This window comes from Myotis lucifugus, unplaced genomic scaffold (genome assembly GCF_000147115.1).
Source record: "Myotis lucifugus unplaced genomic scaffold, Myoluc2.0 scaffold_191, whole genome shotgun sequence".
Lineage (NCBI taxonomy): Eukaryota > Metazoa > Chordata > Mammalia > Chiroptera > Vespertilionidae > Myotis > Myotis lucifugus.
Window position 1 is genome coordinate 2,480,789 of NW_005871239.1, and position 18,521 is coordinate 2,499,309.

The following is an 18,521-nucleotide window of genomic DNA, read 5'->3' on the forward strand; positions in this document are numbered from 1 at the left end:
AGGGCCTCCCTTCCCTGGCTGCCAACTGCTGGCTGGGGCCTTCCTTTGTTTCACACTACCCCATGGTGGTCAGTGCACATCATAGCAAGTGATCGAACTCCTGAGGGGACACTTTGCATATTCAATTGAGAGTTGGAAAAGCTAGAAAGCCTGTGAAGGACTTCATATGAAGGAGTAACTTTAGGTGACCATGGGCAAGTAAAGTCACCTCATGTCATTGAGCCTTCATTTCCTGAATACATTGGAAAATGCCTAGCCCCAAAGAAATGAGAACACATCTATGCAAGCACAAATGCATGTTGTAACACCAAATATACAACTCTACACAGTCTGTGGAAGCAAACTGCTTTGGGCCAATTTTCCATTTTGTGTGGATTCTGTGAACCTCACAGTCTGATATCCTCAACGATGTTAGGGCTTGGCTCTGTGGGCCCAAGAGGATTTGTACAACTGGAATAAACATTCACAAGAAAAAAAAATCTAGCTATTGAGCGTCCCTTAAGCAATTCCAATGGTTTGCCTTTTACTTCTTTTTACCTTCTTTTTGCTTCCAAGAACCCCTTGGGGGACTGGAGGGAGAAAACAGACTAGCTGGGAAATTTCAAGGTCTTGTTAATAAAAATGGTAATAAAATCTTGTCCGGCTCCTGATGCTTCACAGAGGGAATGTTTATGGTGGATGGGGTTCCTCCACACCCTCGCAGCTGGTTTGTGCGGGTTTCCAGTCCTAGGGTTCCACCTCTGTGTGCGAGGGCGAGGGCAGCTCCGACACCCACACCCTTAAACAGCGGGTGAGACACCCAGGGTCCCACGCCCCTCTGTTTGATGCCCAAACGGGACGCCTCATCCCACGCCCCAAACGGAACCGATCACACACTGTCGTTTTTCATGTTCTTCCCGGGTGCGGTTTTCCCCGGGGAAGGTAAACAGTTTCATGACCTGGACGGAACTTAGGAGTCAGCCCCTCTGACTTCGTACAAAGACGCGCTTCTCAACTGGACTTCTCTGGGTGGCGAGAAGCGGTCAAAGAGGGTGCGACTGCGACAAGTTCCCTTTGCTTCTCGGCCCTAGGGGTTGGCCTCGAGGACAAGGGGCCCCTGGGTCCCCGGCACACACCCTGGCGCTGCCAGCCAGGTAGGGGGCACGCGCCCCGCGGGGTTCCCCCTTGGCGCTGAGGTCACCTCCTACAGCGCAGCTGCCTCCAGTCCTAGCGGGCCCTTGGGTCCCCGGGGGCGGGGCTCGCGGGGACCGGACGGGAGGGAGGGGGTGCCCCGGGAGATCTCGGGGAGCGGAGGCGGAGAAGCAGGGGCAGCTCCGGGCAGCGCCGGCCGGGGGCTTTCACCTCGCCTGGGGTAAAAGCGGGGCCGCTTCCGCAACCCCTGCCTTCGCAAACTTTTAACGAGAACCAGATGTGGCGGCTGCTGTCGAATTTTCTTCAGAACCCGGTAAATGATTCCCCGTGTAGGGGCCCCAGCCAATCAAACGTTCTGAGAGGGGCGGGTAGGCCCGCTCCCCCGAAGCCCGCGGGGGACCCATGATTGGAGGCGGGGCGGGCGCCGCCAGTGGGACTCGCCGGCCCGGGGCGGGGACCGTGCGGGCGGGGCAGCCCCAGGCCGAGCGAAACATGCGGGGGGGACCGGAACGACCCGGGGCTGCGGGGCGCTTCTTGGCGCTGCTGGCACCTCCACCGCCGACGCCGCCGCTGCTGCTGCTGCTGCTGCTGTCCCTGGGCCGCGGCGCTGGACCCCAGCGGGCTCTTCCCCTACGGGCAGTTTAGGGGGGACCAGCTCCTGAAGGAAGGCGACGACGAGAGCTCAGCCGCGGTGAAGCTGGCGAGTCCCCTGCGCTTCTACGAAGCTCAGTTCAGCTACCTCTACGTAAGTTCGGCCCCCTCTGGGTGCGGGGCCCGGCAGGTTTCCCGCAGCGCCTCCCCAGGGGTCCGTGCAGTGCGGGTCTCACCGAACCCTGACTTCCGAGGGGAGGGAATAGCGCGCACGCTGTGCTGTCCCCGAGCGCCCCTGGGGTGGGACCAGGCTTTGCAGCGATGCTGCTGCGGGACCCGCGGCGTTCCTTGCCTCCAGTGAGAGAGCTAGACCTGTTCGCGGCATCTGGAGCGTCCGGGCAGAGAAGAAGGTAGCGTTGCTGGGGCAGCCAGTGGGGCTGCCAGTGAGGCGAGAAGGCTGCGCCCGTCTGCAGAGCTGGGGTGCTCCCGCCACGAGCTTGGAGGTTTTCTCCAGGGTTGTGCGCCAAGGAAGGAAATATGCGAACAAGTTTTAGGGCTCCCGGACCTATTGCGTCGGGTGGTAGGGTAGGAGTGGGCGGCTGGGACACAGGCCGGAGTTGCTCTGAACCAGGAGTTGGCTTCCCAGGCTTTGGGGAAGGGGGAGCGTCATGCCTGGGGCGGTTCCCTTCCCTCCTTGAGGAGCCGGGTGGGCGTGCATGTCTGGACCTGTGGTGGCCGCCCTCGGGCTCCTTGCAGATCAAGCGACCGCCACCTTTTGTCCCCCTCCTCTCCCAGGTCGGCACCAACGGCATCATCTCCACCCAAGACTTCCCCAGGGAGACCCAGTATGTGGACGATGGTTTCCCCACGGACTTCCCGGCCATTGCTCCCTTTCTGGCCGACATCGACACGAGCCAGGGCAGAGGCAGGATCCTGTACCGCGAGGACTCGAGTCCCGAGGTGCTGGACCTGGCCGCCCGCTACGTGCGCACCAGCTTCCCGCGCACCGCCTCGGATTTCACCCCCACCCACGCCTTCCTGGCCACCTGGGAGCAGGTGGGCGCCTACCAGGAGCCCAGGCTCGGGATGCCGCCCTCCGGAGAGGTAAGTGACAAGGGGTGCTTGGCTGCTGAGCCTGTGGAGGGATGGGCTTGAATCTGGGCTGGAACCCAGGGAGCGACTTGGAGTCTTTTCTGAGTCTGGTCTTGAGCTGAACCTGACGTATCCTTTGGTGGCACCAGGCTGAAGTGGCCTGGATGTGAAGTCGTCAGGCTTCCACTGAGGATCTGAGAGGTGGTCCCTTCTAGCAGGAGAACGTGCTTAGAGGAAGAGAGGGCCCCAGTGCAGATGCTGAAGGCCCTCAGAGCACAAGGCAGTTGACTGTTTGGTTGTTTATTTTAAGAATCACCTCTAAGTATACAAGAATTATTTCTAATTATATGTTCATTGAAAGAAAAACATAAGCAAATACAGGCAGTTTTAAAAAGAACAGCCTCTCATTTTCCTACCACTCAAAGATAACCACTGTTAAACATTTTTCCTGTTTATTCCAGAAGTTTTTTCCCCCCTCTATCAATATCTATATTTATCTGTCATTTTCTATTAACAATGATGGGTTCACAGTGCACATACTGTTCTGTAGCCTACTTTCCCCTCACTAAATAGTATATTGTGAATATGTTTCAGTGTCAGTAAATCTATTTCTACAACGTTATTTATAAAGTCTGCATTATATTCCACCCACTGGATTTACCACAGTGGTCATTAAGGTTATTTCCAATTTTTTATCATTATACCTAATTTTGTGAAGCACTTTTTTAAAGCTAAATCTTTGCGCATGTCTTCAGTTGACATTTTAGGGTTTGGAATTGGTGGGCCAGGGGGATGAACTTTTTATAAGGTTATTGATAGCTTTTGCCAACTTGCCCTCCAGGTTTCCATGCCCCCTCATTTCCAGGAGACTGTCCTCAATTTGTTTTATAGTCTCTACCTGAGGAGCAACCCAAGCTCCCCGCCTTTAGGCTTGGCAGCAACCAAATGGACATCAGGTGGGGTCAGGGCGGCTTGGCAAATGGTAAACTGCCTCATTCCTGGAGTAGGTAGGGACTTCCTCCATTGAAATTAGACTTGAATCAAAAGTGTTATACTCCAAGGGCTGAAACGCTTACAATTTATCTCTATTTTAACTCATCAAAGTGGTTCGTAGCTACAGAAAGATGCTACATCTCTTCCCTGAGAGACTAAGTAGCTTGCCCACTCTCCCTGAGTATTTCAAGATGGTGGCCATTTTTATGTGTTCTGTAAGAGAAGTATTTGCTATAAGACTGTACTAAGCAAAAAAGATTTAGAAATAAAAGTTGTTCAAATTTATGATTTTTTGGCCACTCATTTTTTTGGGTCAGGCAACATCTAGTTTTGTTTATTGAATACTTTGTAAACAATACATGGTTTGACATTTTAATTATTCAATTCAACAGAATATATTGAATTTAAACAGATATATTGAGCACCTCTTTTGTGTAGGGCATTGGGCTAGGTAAAGAGTTGGAGAAAGTTGAGTAAGGTATGGCCCCCACCATCATGTTGCATTCATTCATTCATTCATTCATTTTTGTTTATAAGTTTAAAAAACATTTAAAATTAAGTATAGCATACTTACAATAAAACATTTAGAAAATAAAATAAACATTAGTTATAATTTCACTAACCAGAGGTCACCACTGCTAATAGTTTATTTTCTTCCAGTCTTTTATTGTAAACATATATCTTATATGTGCCATATTCATATGTGTGTGTAAGTAATTTACATTTAAGCATAGTTGAGATTTATTCATCCAACAAACCTTTTTTGCATACTTACTGTATATCAGGACTGACATAGCCATCATGAAAGGACATACTCTTTACTCCCAAGGATCTCATAATTTAGTAGGAACATTCATGATTATTCAATATGATAAGTGTAGTAGCATTTTTACTTATGGAGAATAACACTACCCCTCTCTGGTTAGGAGACACTATCAGGGAAGGTTTCAATGAAGAAGTAGCTTTGAGTCTGAGTTGAGCAGAGTAGAACATTCCCAAAAGGATAGTCTATGACATATCAGCCATGTGCTGTAGAGTAGAATGTGTTTGGGGCATTATGTGTGGTATATGACCACTGAAGAGGAGGGTGGTGGGACAGGAGGCCGGAAAGGCCATGAGGTGGGAATTAGCAGATAATGTACTGAGAGCTTGGACTTGGTTCTTTGGCGATAGGCAACCTTTGAGGGATTTAAAGCAGGGGATTGATAGTTTTTGTTAAGAGAACTCTTTTTGATTGTATTGAAAAGGTGAGGGCACAAAGGAAAGATTGACTACTTATAGAGGTTGTTTGTATAAGTTATCTAGTTCATTCTGATAACAATATTTTTATCATACTGTCTTCCCACAACAATCCTACAAGATAAGTACCACATGACTTATCATTTGCATTTCACAGATAATGGCAAATAAAAGTTAAAGCTATTGTCCAGGCTTGTGCTCTTAGTGAGGCAAAGGTAGGTTTAGAATACAGATTTATTGGTTCTTAGGGGTTTTTTTTGTTGCTTTTACCCAGACTTTTTTTTTCCACGCAAGACCCATTTCGTTGGCACAAGTGATGAAGGTAGACACAATAGTTGTGCCTTTTCCTAAGACTCCCAATAAATAAGGCTGGAGCTTTATTGTCTTGATGTGATCTTAGTACCAGGAGAGTCCTAGGAACCATAATGCGTTCAAAGGAAAATTGAGCTTGGAATGAAATGTGCTACGATGGACACTGTTGATGCAAATTAGTATCCCAACACTCTGGAGAGATTCAGCTGTATCTGCCTTACTTTTCAACACGGAATAGAAAGACTAACTTGAATGAGATGAATAGGGGGGAGGAAATCACGCTACAGCTTTAAGTTCCAATTTTGTCAGGGCTTATTTGAAATCAAAAATTAAAATACAGATAGCATGACTTTGTTAACTATTTTTCTCAATTTCATCTGTAGTGTGGGAGTAATGCTTCTCTTCCCCATCTTTCCGGGTGATGTAAAGACAATGACAATCAAGTTAAAACCATTTTGAAGGAAAAAGTGATTATGAAATGTTATCCAGTGATTTCAGAAACAATGACTCAGTCTTAGCCTTAGTTTTCTAAGCTGTGAAATGGAGTAGCAATGCCTGCCTTACAGGATTGTTGTGAGAATGAGCTAAAGTGACATTTTTATGTAGCCACTGCCAGCCCTTAGACCAGCGGTTCTAAGGGTCGCGACCCCTTTGGCAGTCGAACGACCCTTTCACAGGGGTCGCCTAAGACCATCCTGCATATCAGATATTTACATTACAATTCACAACAGTAGCAACATTACAGTTATGAAGTAGCAATGAAAATAATTTTATGGTTGGGTCACAACATGAGGAACTGTATTTAAAGGGCCAGAAGGTTGAGAACCACTGCCTTAGACCCATCTGGTGTGGGTGCTCACCCAATCTGTGTTCCCCTTCATTGGCTTGATGGGACCAGGTTCTGGTTCTTTTATTTCTCGATCTTGCAAGGATGCTATGATGCAAGTCCTTTACATAAGGACTCTTTAAATACAAGGTTTTCCAAATTGCAGTTTCCATCCAGGCTTTTTTTGGGGTGGGGAGTGCAGGAAGATTTGTAGATTCCATCTCTCTTTCACTTTTCTAATTAAAATCCATCTTTGGACATTGCCATATGCTGAGTTGGCTTCAGAGTTTGTTTCATTTAGAAAGGAGATAAAGATTCTGTTTAGAGAAAGAATGTTTTTTCAATTACCCGTGTTGAAGGTTGTTCTGAATACTTTAAAGAGCTCTGTGACTTGAGTTCTTGTTTTAATAGTTCTTTGGAGGTAGATTTTGGCAAATTGTCTACTTTGCTTGAAGGATTTCTACATGGCTTTCTTAAACCTTGGCATATTAACCTTATGTTGCAAAGTTACCTGAAATTTGAAGATATCAGAGGAATGGCGTCTTTACTACTTAAACAACGTCAGTTGTTGCCCTTTCTCTCCATGGATATTCAAGGTGGGTGTGACAGGATGTTGTAGCTGATACTGCAGGGATATCAAGATGTAGCTGCATCTAAAAATAGGAACAAATAGTGTTTATCAACTCAGTTCATCTGAGATTCCTTGAGCTGTCATAGGTACTTCACGGAGCAAAGAAGTCACGGTATTGACATCAAAGAACTCATTGACGGAAAGAGAGCTAGTGTTTATTTTAGCTGCATTTTTTGGGAAGGGGAGTATTGCTTTGCTGTTGTTGGAGGGACGGGGGTTACACAGATCTGTGTGGGACAGGGAATGTTTTGTTGATCTGGATTTTAAGTTGGGCTGAAAGAATGGGTCTTGAGAACGAGGCAGCAGGAGAGATAGTCCTGAGCTAGGGTGTGTGGGAGAAGGCTGGAGAGCTGAGGCTGGAAAAATGGGTGAAGGAGTCATGGGGCAGTCACATAAGATGAGCAGAAAGGTGCCCATTGGAGGCCCCTGTGGGGCCTGAGGTATTTTGACTTGTTTCAAAGGCTGATGGCCATCGATGGAGGGCATTGGATCCACAGAGAAAATTCGAGGTAAAAGCAGGACATTGTTGCCGCTTTTTGACCTCTGGAGCTGACGTCCAGAGGAGGGGAGGTTTGCAGTCGATCTGAAAAGAGTTTAACCTGAGGCTGAGGCATAGCGGTGAGGACATACAGAATGAGACAGATAAGGAAATTGATGAAAGAAATGCTGACGTCCTGCTGAAGACTAAAGGTCAGGAAGGGATATGATAGCACTGAGCACTTACGTTTGATTTGGGGCAGGCTCTGTAGGATTTAGGCAGAAAATGAATGAGGGAAAATCATGTGTGTGACAGTATCGTACAGGTAGTGGGCGATGGAGGATTATGCCAAGGCATGGCATTTAGTGTTGACCCCAAACTCTGGAGGCCAGACGTCAGAGATGCTGCACTGTGGAAAGCATGCGACCCTAAGGAAGAGAGAAAACTACGACCCCTTTAGGAGGCACCCTCTAGTGACTAATTTTCATGGTTATTTTTGTAAGCCACTATAGGCCAGGCCCTTTGGGGTCAGGTTGGCACTACCCTGATTTTTTGCCAGATGACAAATTAGTTAAATGCATTAGATGGGTATGTTTGATATCCATCAGCTTGGCTCTGCGAGGGTCCAGGCAATATTGACGGGTGATATCCTATACCTGCAGAGGACAGCCAGACTCCTGCCTGCTTTCTGCCGAGGGCTCTGGCTTTTCTCTCGTTCTGATAACAGGATGACAGAAACCTTGCAGCTCCGCAGCCACTGGCCCTGATCCTGTCTGTGCTGCTCCTCTGCCTGGGAAGGCCCCTCTCTCCTCTCTGGGATCCTGGGGGAGTTGGGAACCTGTGACCCTTTTGTGGGGTTGGGCAGCCCATCTGAGGGTTTCCCTTCAGAGACAGAGCGTGTGGGGTTCTTGCAAAGGCTTGTCTCTAGGAATGTGAAGACCTTTCCGGTCTGGAAGCCAGTCAGCGAGTGCCTTGGGAGGAGGAGCAGCCCTCAGGACTTGTGAAGGCCACTCTTTAGCAATAAGATGTAGAATTTTCTGGAACCGGGTGAGAACTTAAAAAGTGATCATTTGGTGTGTGGGTGGATTTTAAGTAGTCAAACTTTTGGCGCGTACTTTGGGACCCTAAATTCTATTTTAAAATTCTTCTTTTATTTGCCTCCGTGGAGACACATAGATTAAATGCTTGAGATCTGTAATTAGTGCTTGTCTCAGGGATGGCGTGTAAAAGACATTGAGTAAATGTTCCTTGAAATGAATTTGTTGACTGGCTGACTGAAAGAATGAATAAAGTGCTAAATGCCCAGACCCCACAGTAAAAAGTCAGACCCTCCTCTTCCCAGCTCTGTGTCCTTTCCTCCCCTCTCCCTCCCCCTCCCCCCTTCAATTCCTTCACAATCTGTAGACCCTCCTTATCTCTTAGAATGTCTCTAAACTTAGAACCAGGATTTCTTCCTATCTCAGGTTTATAGTGGGCAATCAATGCCAGGAGCTTTGAAGGCTTAGCTTTTGGAAACAGGTTCTTTCTCCTTCCTGGAGTACTTTTCTTTCCCTAGTTGAGCTTTATTTATTCTCACTATAGTAAAACTCGAAAGTTCCTGGATCCACATTAATTGATGACGTAGTATATATATTACATGATGTATAGACATGATGCAGAAGCTCTGGCTTCCCAGCTTTGAGAAATTCTAGGAAACATCTCTTGCCTTTTGTTTTTGGAAAACTCAAGTTTTGCTGATGAAATAATCAACAACTACAATAGCAAATATACCAGCCCCCCTCCCCTTAACTCTTTTTTAAAAATATATATTTTTATTGATTTTAGAGAGGAAGAGAGAGGGAGAGAGAGATAGAAACATCAGTGAGAGAAGAGTCATTGATTGGCTGCCTCCTGCATGTCCCACACTAGGGGTCGAGCCCGAAACCCAGGCGTGTGGCCTGACCAGGAATCATACCATGACCTTCTGGTTCATAGGTCGATGCTCAAGCACTGAGCCAAGCCAGCTGGGCTCCCCTTAACTCTTTAAGTGTGTGACCTTCAAGAAAGAAAAGAGCGAAGCCAAGCAAGGTGACCTTTTCAATGTCAGAGAACTGAAAGCAAGGTTGTGCGTCAATTTGTTTTCTCTTAAAAAGCATTTAAAGACCTGTGTGTCTTTGTCCTATAAGCAAAACCTCAAAACTAAACTTCGAAATTAAACAATGGAAGGAAGAATTAACATTAGGAGAGAGCACCATACCGGACAGAACCAAAGGCAGGGCACATTCCTCTTGTTTGCTGTTTTATTTAGCAAACTGTGATGCCCTTCTCTGTGCCTAATTTTGATGGAGTTAGTAAGTTGGGGGAAATAACACTACCGACTAGTAAATAATGTTTTTAAGAGTCACATTATTTAGGAAGCAGTGGTATTTATAAATACCTCTCCAGTTCCCTACTAAATTATAAAAGGAGTGGGATTTAGTGAGAGAGGTTTTCTCAGAGGCCTAAATATTACATATTTTTTAGATAATCAAACACCATTAACAGGTCATTTTGGCGAGATCAGGGGACATAGCTGCATGTGGATAAAGGCAAAAAATGTCTTATTGAAAATATGAGAGCAAATTTTAAGGAGTAATTCTATAAGGACCTGGGTGTTGAGTTTGTGGCTAATTCAGCTCTGGCCTCTCTGGTCTGCTCTGGCTCCTGCTGTGTTTATTAACGTTCCTGGGCCTCCTCTGCTTTGCCTCCCTATCCTCTACAACCTCCTCTGTAGCCTCTGCTTCCTCTTTCAATAACTCTCCTAGAATCTTGGCCATGGCTGTCTCCCTCTGGTAAGATGTAAGACCGTCCTGGACAGTCCCGGTCCCCTGCTCCTTTGCTTCTTCAGTACCAAGCATAATGCCGGGTGCTCATAGGCACTTGGCTGTTAGAATTATACTGTACAAATGAGTTAATAGATGGGGTTTGCAAACACATAAATAACTAACCAGGCAAAATGAGGTGACTGCAAGCTAGAAACACTCCCAAAGGTGTCACGGAGGGTCAGAGGACAGAAATCGATCTACACGGAATCACAGCACACCCCAAGGGGCAGCACCAGAGGGTTAGGAGGTTTTCAGTCTCAGGGAAATGTGAGTGCACATACAGGGGCATCAGAGTACACGGGACAGATGGGGAATGTTAAATAGTCTGACGGAGATACAGCAGATCTGAACCCGGAGGGAGTTCACGGCAGGGTGCACGTCACCTGGAATGGCATGCTGAGGAGCAGCTAGGGTGGCCTAGTCATATAGGACCTGGACTCTGAGCTGGCCGGCCTGCCACCATGCGCCAGCTACCTGACCTTAGGCAGATTCATTAGCCTCTATGTCTCTCTTTCCTCTTCTATTCCTCTGGTGGGGTGTGGAGAAATGGATGGAAGAGAAAAGAGAGTGAGGCAATAGTAAGGAGGTCTTTTGATCAGCCAGTGCCTAACACCGTGTCTCCCCACAATGGGCATTCAATAAATAGGTGAATGAATGAATGATCCAGATGAGTGCCCAGGGCAGGAAACTAGGGCAGTGGGAATGAACAAGGTAAGTTTGCTGCTTGCTCTCAGCTCTGAAAGAGGTTTGAAATTGAGCATTTATACCTTAAAAGGTATTATGTTTTTAACCAGTTTTTTTACCTATACATATTTCAACTATTAATCTGAATTGACAAAATGTGATTATATATGACATAGCTTATAAAATTATATTGTCACTTGAAGAGGAAATTTAAAAGAATAGTACGTATAAAAACATTTTGGAGAAATCCTAATGAGGGGGGAAAACCCTTTGTACTTTATGATGCTTTGCTTGCATTGTCTTTTTGTTTGTTTGTTTTATTAAGAATATTTCCTTTTTTTTCCCCACAGCTGAATACTTTCCAGGTAGTTTTGGCATACGATGAGTCCGATACCTACGCCTTCTTTCTCTATCCTGTCAATGGCCTTCATTTCTTTGGAACGCGCCCCAAAGAGTCCTACAATGTCCAGCTCGAGCTTCCAGCCCGGGTGGGCTTCTGCCGAGGGGAGATCGATGACCTGAAGAGAGAAGGACCGTATTTTAGCTTGACTAGCACTGAACAATCTGTGAAAAATCTCTACCAGTAAGTGCCCGAGGGCTTAAGCCCTTTCCTGTTGGAATGGAAGGACCCTTTGGAGCTCCTCAAACCCAGGTGGTCATAAGACCATTAAATAATATCTTGGTGGTTTCTGAGTAAGGCATCTAGACTAGACCCTGGGAGGAGCAAGGCCACCAAATATAAAAGGTCCTTTATTTTTCTTGCCCTGTTGACTAAAGATACCTGAAACAGAACTTGTGTGTGTGTATGTGTGCGTGTGTGTGTGTGTGTGTGTGTGTGTGTGTGTGTGTGTTTGCAGAGCCACTGAGGTTTGCTATGGAAAACATTGCTCTTGGAACCACATAAAAATACCCAGTAATATAACTGCCCAGATTGAAGTTTTTCCAGGTTAATTATTTCACAGAAGGAGATGCTGTGATTTTAGTCTTTTAGACAGATAACGTGTTGAAAGTTAAGTAAGAGTAAAGTAATTTGGGAAACAAGTAAACAAATAGACGGATAGGTCTTTAGCAGTGTCATGGTTTCGCTATGGCTTTATTATCTGAAATCACAGCGATTGGTTTTCCATGGAGCAGCCAGGGCTGAGCACGTCCCTCAGTCCCATCGGCGGTTTACTCTGCTCATGCAATCCAAGCCCGTTCAGTTCTCGTCAGTCCACATCACGCCAGTATAGGGGCAGCACCTCTTGATAGCTATGAATTTTAAAAATATACTTGCTTTTATTCCTTTCCTGAATATGGATGCTGAAGCCAGACAGAACACCTTGGCTGCGTAGCCTCCCTTCCTGCCTCTCGGTTTCACTAGAGTATTCCCGGGTATTGAAACACTTTGCACATTTGCATGCCGTCTGCTCTGCTCAGCTACCGAGGACCGGCCCTGTAGCCAAATATGGTTACTCGAACTAACATTTATTTTATTTTTTATTTTATTTTTAATCTTTTTTTGTTTTTTGTTTTATTGCTTAAAGTATTACAAAGAGTATTACATATGTCTCCTTTTTTTTTTCTCCCCTTGACCTTCCCCTGGCCTCCCCTACCCCCCAGTGTCTTGTGTCCATTGGTTATGTTTATATACATGCATACAAGTCCTTTGGTTGACCTCTTACCCCGCCCCCAACCCTCCCCGGCCTTCCCGCTGTAGTTTGACAGTCTGTTCGATGTTGCTCTGCCTCTGTATCTATTTTTGTTCATCAGTTTATAATGGTCTTAATTATCCATAAATGAGTGAGATCATGTGACATTTTTCTTTCATTGACTGGCTTATTTCAATGGAATACAATGCTGCTATAAAAAAGAAGGAATTCTTACCACTTGCAACAGCATGGATGGTACTGGAGAGCATTATGCTAAGGAAATGAGCTAACATTTATTGAGAGCTTAACCACTCACCAAACATTGTGCTAAACAGTTTCTAGAGGCTGTCTTAATTAAAACTCACAAGAATCCTAGGAGGTAAGTTAGATTCTTGTCTCAACTTGACAAATGAGCTTAGGGAAGTTAAGTTGCCTATAATCCCAGTTATTAAGTGGCAACGCCAAAATTCAAGCACAAGACTGGGGCTCTGAGCCACTTATTTTGTGCTGAATCCTGGTTTTCTTTTCCATTCTCGTGCATCTGTAGGTCTCCATCTAGGTTGCCTTTTAGTCTAGGCCTCTGGTGGAGAAAACTTCGCTCCTTCCTTTTGCTCCCTGGGTTCCACCTGACTCTCCCACCCTGGAGGCCAGAGTCTCTGCTCCTCAGATATTATGGAGAGCTCACAGGGGGCCAAGCGCTTGAAAGACAAAGGTGTCTAAGGCACAGGCCCTGCACTAGCAACTTGCCCTGTAGCAGGGTTGACAGACAAATAGATCAACAATTCCCAGCACAGGGCGCAGGAGGTGGTAGGAGCCAAAGAGCCTGTCAGAAAAGCAGTTGTGCTCCCCCACTACAATCATAAAGGCCCCTAAGACTACATACACAGCCCTGACCGGGTTGCTGAGTTGGTTGGAGCATCGTCCCATACACCAAAAGTTGGCAGGTTCAATTCCCAGTCAGGGCATGTACCCAGATTGTGAGTTCAATTCCTAGTTGAGGCACATGTGGGAGACAACCGATGAATGTTTCCTCTCTCCCTCTTCCTTCCTCTCTCTAAAATCAACTTTTTTAAAAAGTAAAATAAAAAAGAATACACACACACACACTTCCATTTTACCTCCTTCCATGCCTTCCCTCATTTTTATCTTTGATGCTTCCCAGAAACTTCTGAGTTGCTTGATGAGAGCAGAATAGTTATGGGGCCAAAATGACTAATAGATTTTTCTTTAAGTGTAACCCATGCTTAATATTAAAAAACAAAATAAATTATAAACAATGCAGAATAATATGAAATAAAAGCAAAAAATTAACCAGTATCACTACTTCAAGTGATAACCAGTGTTAACAGTCCTTCCAGAATTTTAGGTACAGTATATGTAAAAAATTTTAAAAGCTATAATGATATTATAGGCCTCTTTCAGTACAATATCTGTTTATATTATCATTTTGAGGCTACTAAAACATGTATCATATCTATTCTGTATTATTAAGACAACTTATCGATGAACATTTTATGTTTCTGGTTTATCCTGTTGTAAATATCATTGCAGTAAACAGCATAATATACAAAGTGGGGCAAAAGTAGGTTTACAGTTGTGAGTATGTAAAGCAGAATTTATTCTTGTATTATTACTTATTATTTTCCATACAAACAACTGTAAACCTACGTTTGCCCCACCCTCTACATTGCTCAGATTCTCATTTCCCTTAAAAGTAGAATTTCTGAAAAAGGACGTATTAAGTTTCACATTTTGATGGGTATTAACAAATTGCCCTTCAGAAGCATTGCACCAACTTATATCCTCACCAGTAATGCAGGGCAGTGATTGGCAGTGTCTGTTCCCTATAGGCTTTTATCCTTTTCAATATTTGTGAATCCGAGAGGTATAAAATGTTCTTATTTTCACTCTAATTGTTTTGGTTACTAGTAAATCTGAACACCTTTCCATATGTTTATTAGCCATTTATCTATCTTCTTTGTGACGTATCTGTCCATATCCTTTGCTATTTTCTGTTGGGGTGTTTACAAAGAACGCTTATAAACCAGAAAAACAAAAAACAAAAAACACAACAACATGGTAAACATCTCAGTCCTCTTCTATGCTGTGCTTATTTTTATCCAGTTGTTCATCTTTAAAGATACTCATGATCTAGAAGTTACAAGTTGAGAGTTATCTTTTCTTTTATGATTTCAGGTCTTGAAGTAATTCTCAGAAAGGTCTTCTCTACCTCCAAATTATAGAAATGTTCCTCAATTAAATCTTCTTTTTTACTTCTCATTATTTAAATTTAAAAAAATAGAGAAAAGTGGAGAGAGTAGCTAAATGAACAGCCAAATGCTTGTGATCTAAATTCAAGTTATTGACATTGCCATGTTCATCAATTTTTTTCTTTTTTTGCTTAAGTATTTTAAAGTAAGTCACACACATCATTCCATTCACTCCAAATACTTCAGTATACATCTCTAAAGAATTAAGTTACTTTCCTAGTCAGTGGAATCTTTGTATTCCTCAAACTTGTTCCATTGTTATAAGCTCAACGGTCATACATTATACAAATCATAGTGTGTTTGTCATAAATCTTCTGAACATTTGAATATGAATGCACACACCTGCATTTTTGAAGTTACACTTTTCTATTTCCTGGAAGACAGTAGTTGCTAAGTACTTACTATGTGCAAGGCCCCATGGTAGGCATTTTATGTGATTTTCTAACTTTATCCTCCCAACAACCCAGGGAGGATGCCACGGTCATCCCATTTTGTAGTCTTGTTTTTCTTTCTAGGAAATAAAATCTTTCCATCACTAAGCTTTCCAAATGACCTTGGACTTTAGGATAAACTCACATTAGTTACTTTCCCATCATGCACCATGACAAAACCAAGATAGTGATTTATATTTAATGAGAAGGTTATTTTATTTGGCTTTTATCTGCCATAATTTGTATTTTCCTACTCTTTGAAGCTTTTATAGTTTTCTGTTTCTAACATCAAGAGGAAATTTCACAGCTGCAACACCTCGGATGTGATAATAAACTCAGTATCCTCATATCTTCAGGGGTCTCTCTTATCTTCTTTAGTGTTCCTTATTTGCTTGCCAAGAAATACCAACACTAATTCTCAGAACTTACAATGCATAGCATATTACACAAAGGATCATAGTTTTGCTTTCTATATTCCTGTTTCCTAAGTTACTTAGAATAGCAGCAGCAGCAACAACCATAATAACAATAACACACACACATACACATAGAGATAGAGATAAACAGAGATAGACAGATGAGAGAGAGAGAGATATTCATTCCCGAGGATATTTTTTTCTATTGATATTTAGAGAGAGTGGAAGGGAGGGGAAGAGACACAGAGAGAAACATCAATGTGAGAGAGAGAGACATCGATTGGTTGCCTCCCACACCCACCCTGACCAGGGCCAGGAATCATGCATGCATGATGTGCCCTTTACTGGAATCAAACTGGGACCCTTCAGTCCGCTGGCTGCCACTCTATTCACTGAGTCAAACCGTCTGGGGCGTTATTTGTGGCATTTTGATTAAACTACTTTCTTATTTTCCCCTTAATTTTGTTCTGCGGTTGATCAACATTTTAGACTTGTTCAGTTGTATTTCTTTGAATTTTTTTACATTGACTTAACCATTCTCCATGAATTAGTTAATTAATTGGTCCATGTGACTAAGCAGTGAAATGTCTTTAACATTCTGTAGAGTATGGTAATTCAGATGTTGTAGAGTTATAATAATTCAAGTGCTGATTGATTATAGAGTATTTGTTTTCTTACATAGAATAATAATCCTATATAATAAAAGGGTAATATGCAAATTGACCCTAACAGCAGAACAACTGGGAATGACTGGTCACTATGACACACACTGACGCTCAATGCAGGAGCTGCCCCCTGGTGGTCAGTGCGCTCCCAAGGGGAAGCTCTGCTCAGCCACAAGTCAGGCTGACGGCTGCCAGTACAGCGGTGGTGGTGGGAGCCTCTCCCGCCTCCTCTGCAGCACTAAGGATGTCTGACTGCAGCTTAGGCCTGGTCCCCGCTGGCAAGTAGACATCCCCCGAGGGCTCCCGGGCTGCCAGAGGGATGTCTGACTTCCAGCTTAGGCCCAATCCCCTGGGGAGTGGGCCTAAGCCAGCAGGTGGTCATCCCCTGAGGGGTCCCAGACTGTGAGAGGGCACAGGCCGGGCTGAGGGAAACCCCCCACCTGAGTGCACAAATTTTTGTGCACCGGGCCTCTAGTTATTTTATAATAATATAAAGCCCAAATGTAGAGCATGGATTTTGGTGTTAGTGCCTAATCCAAGCTGTCAATTATTAAGAAGGTTAGTAAGCCTCTCTAAACCTATTTTCTCTTCTATATAATTGGGCATGACCACTGCCCCTGCCTTGTAGATTGTACTGAAGAAAGTTAAGCACTTGATAGATAACTAACTCTTAAAAGCATGTGGTAGTCATTGTTTGGCAAAAATTTTTTCAGCATACATTTTCTTTTCTTTTTTTGAGAGAGAGAGGAAGGGAGAGAAATAGAGAGATAGAAACATTGATGAGAGAGGAACAAGGATCATCATCAATCAGCTGCCTCCTGCACGTCATCAAGCCTGCAACTTGGGCATGTGCCCTGACTGGGAATCAAACCTGTGACCTCTTGGTTCCTAGGTTGACACTCAACCACTGAGCCACACAGGCTGGGCAGCATATGTTTTCTTAAAAGTAGAAGAAAGATAAATATTTCTGCATTCCCTCTTTGTTTTCAGTCAGCCAGATTTTAGATAAAATGTGGATTGTAGAGCAGTCTAGCATTCTGTGAAACACAGCCTTTGAAATTGACTATAAATAAGAGGTTGTTTATATCAAAATTCCAGTATCATCCTTTTAGTTAACATGTAAGTCTCATTTTATTTGGTTTTTCTACACCCAGGAAAACTCTGAATCTGATCTTGATAGTCTTTTAGTTTTAAAATAAATTGCTCATCTTTGTAGGAAGATGGGTAGTGGCCACTTTTATTAAAATGCACTGTCCCCCTTTTTTTTAGACACAGCAACCTGGGGATTCCTGGAGTGTGGGCTTTTCATATCGGCAGCGTCTCCCCACTGGACAATGTCAGGCCAGCAACAGTGGGAGGATCCCTTTCCCAAGCCCGCTCCTCAGCTGCCCGGGAGCATTCCTTCAGCCATGCTGCAGCCCTGGAAAGAAACTACAGTGAGGACGATTTGGATTATTATGGTGAGAATGAGGAGGAAACTGAATACCCACCGAGCGAACCGGAGGAGGTGTTGAAAGGCCATGGCAATATCAATGCTTCCTTCCACGCAAAGGCTGACTCAAGGCCTGTAGGGGGTGGGGTCTCTCCTCCAGGTTCCTACCTGGACTCCCCTTTGCATCCAACACCCAGAAATAGGCCATTCCATCCTGAAACAGAATCTGCCTCCTTGGACTCTCATACCAAAGAAGGGAGGCGTGTGAAGGAGATGGCCGCCCTAGATAGAAGAGGCCAGGTGGAGGCTTCGGAACAGCCATGGACCAGAGGCCCGGCTCCGTCGGAGAGAGAAGAAAATGTACTGGATCCTTCCCAGGGAGCCCCACCTCCCGACCTTGAAAACAGAAGCATCCAGCCAGACGTAGATGGAGGGGCGCTGCCTTCCGAAAGGGGTGCTGGCCCGGCCGACGGTGAAGGAGAGGTGGTCCTGCCCAGTTACGCCAGGCCAGGTCACACAGCGCCACGGGATCACGAGAGGCACGCGGAAGGGGCGGAAGATAACACTTCCAACACTGGGGGTAAGTGGTTAGAAAACCGGGTGCTAAGATCCCATTTTAAAAATGCTGGTTTTGCAGGGACTCATGCTTTTTCTCTCAGGCGAGTACGTGGAAAGTTCAGCAGAAAGAAGATTGGAACTGATTTTTAAACGCATGTTTCAGGAGATAGAGTATCTTTCCTTTGCCAAATACATCTTGGCAGGCAAATTCTGTTTGGAATCCCTTGACGATTAATCATGTTTTGAAAAAATGGGCCTCATGGAGCGAGAGGGGAAGACTGGCTTGCTCGTGCCAGCA

The 18,521-nt window shown here is 44.7% G+C and overlaps 1 protein-coding gene across 1 annotated transcript in view; it reads left to right on the forward strand.

The window, feature by feature from the left end:
* Positions 1 to 1,623: 1,623 nt before the first annotated feature.
* Positions 1,624 to 18,521, forward strand: part of NID2 (nidogen 2) — a 63,673-nt gene continuing 46,775 nt past the window's right edge. Inside the window, 5 exon segments of the mRNA XM_014462816.1 lie at positions 1,624 to 1,728; positions 1,730 to 1,876; positions 2,518 to 2,826; positions 11,171 to 11,403; positions 17,503 to 18,245. Coding sequence (XP_014318302.1) covers positions 1,624 to 1,728; positions 1,730 to 1,876; positions 2,518 to 2,826; positions 11,171 to 11,403; positions 17,503 to 18,245 — 1,537 coding nt within the window.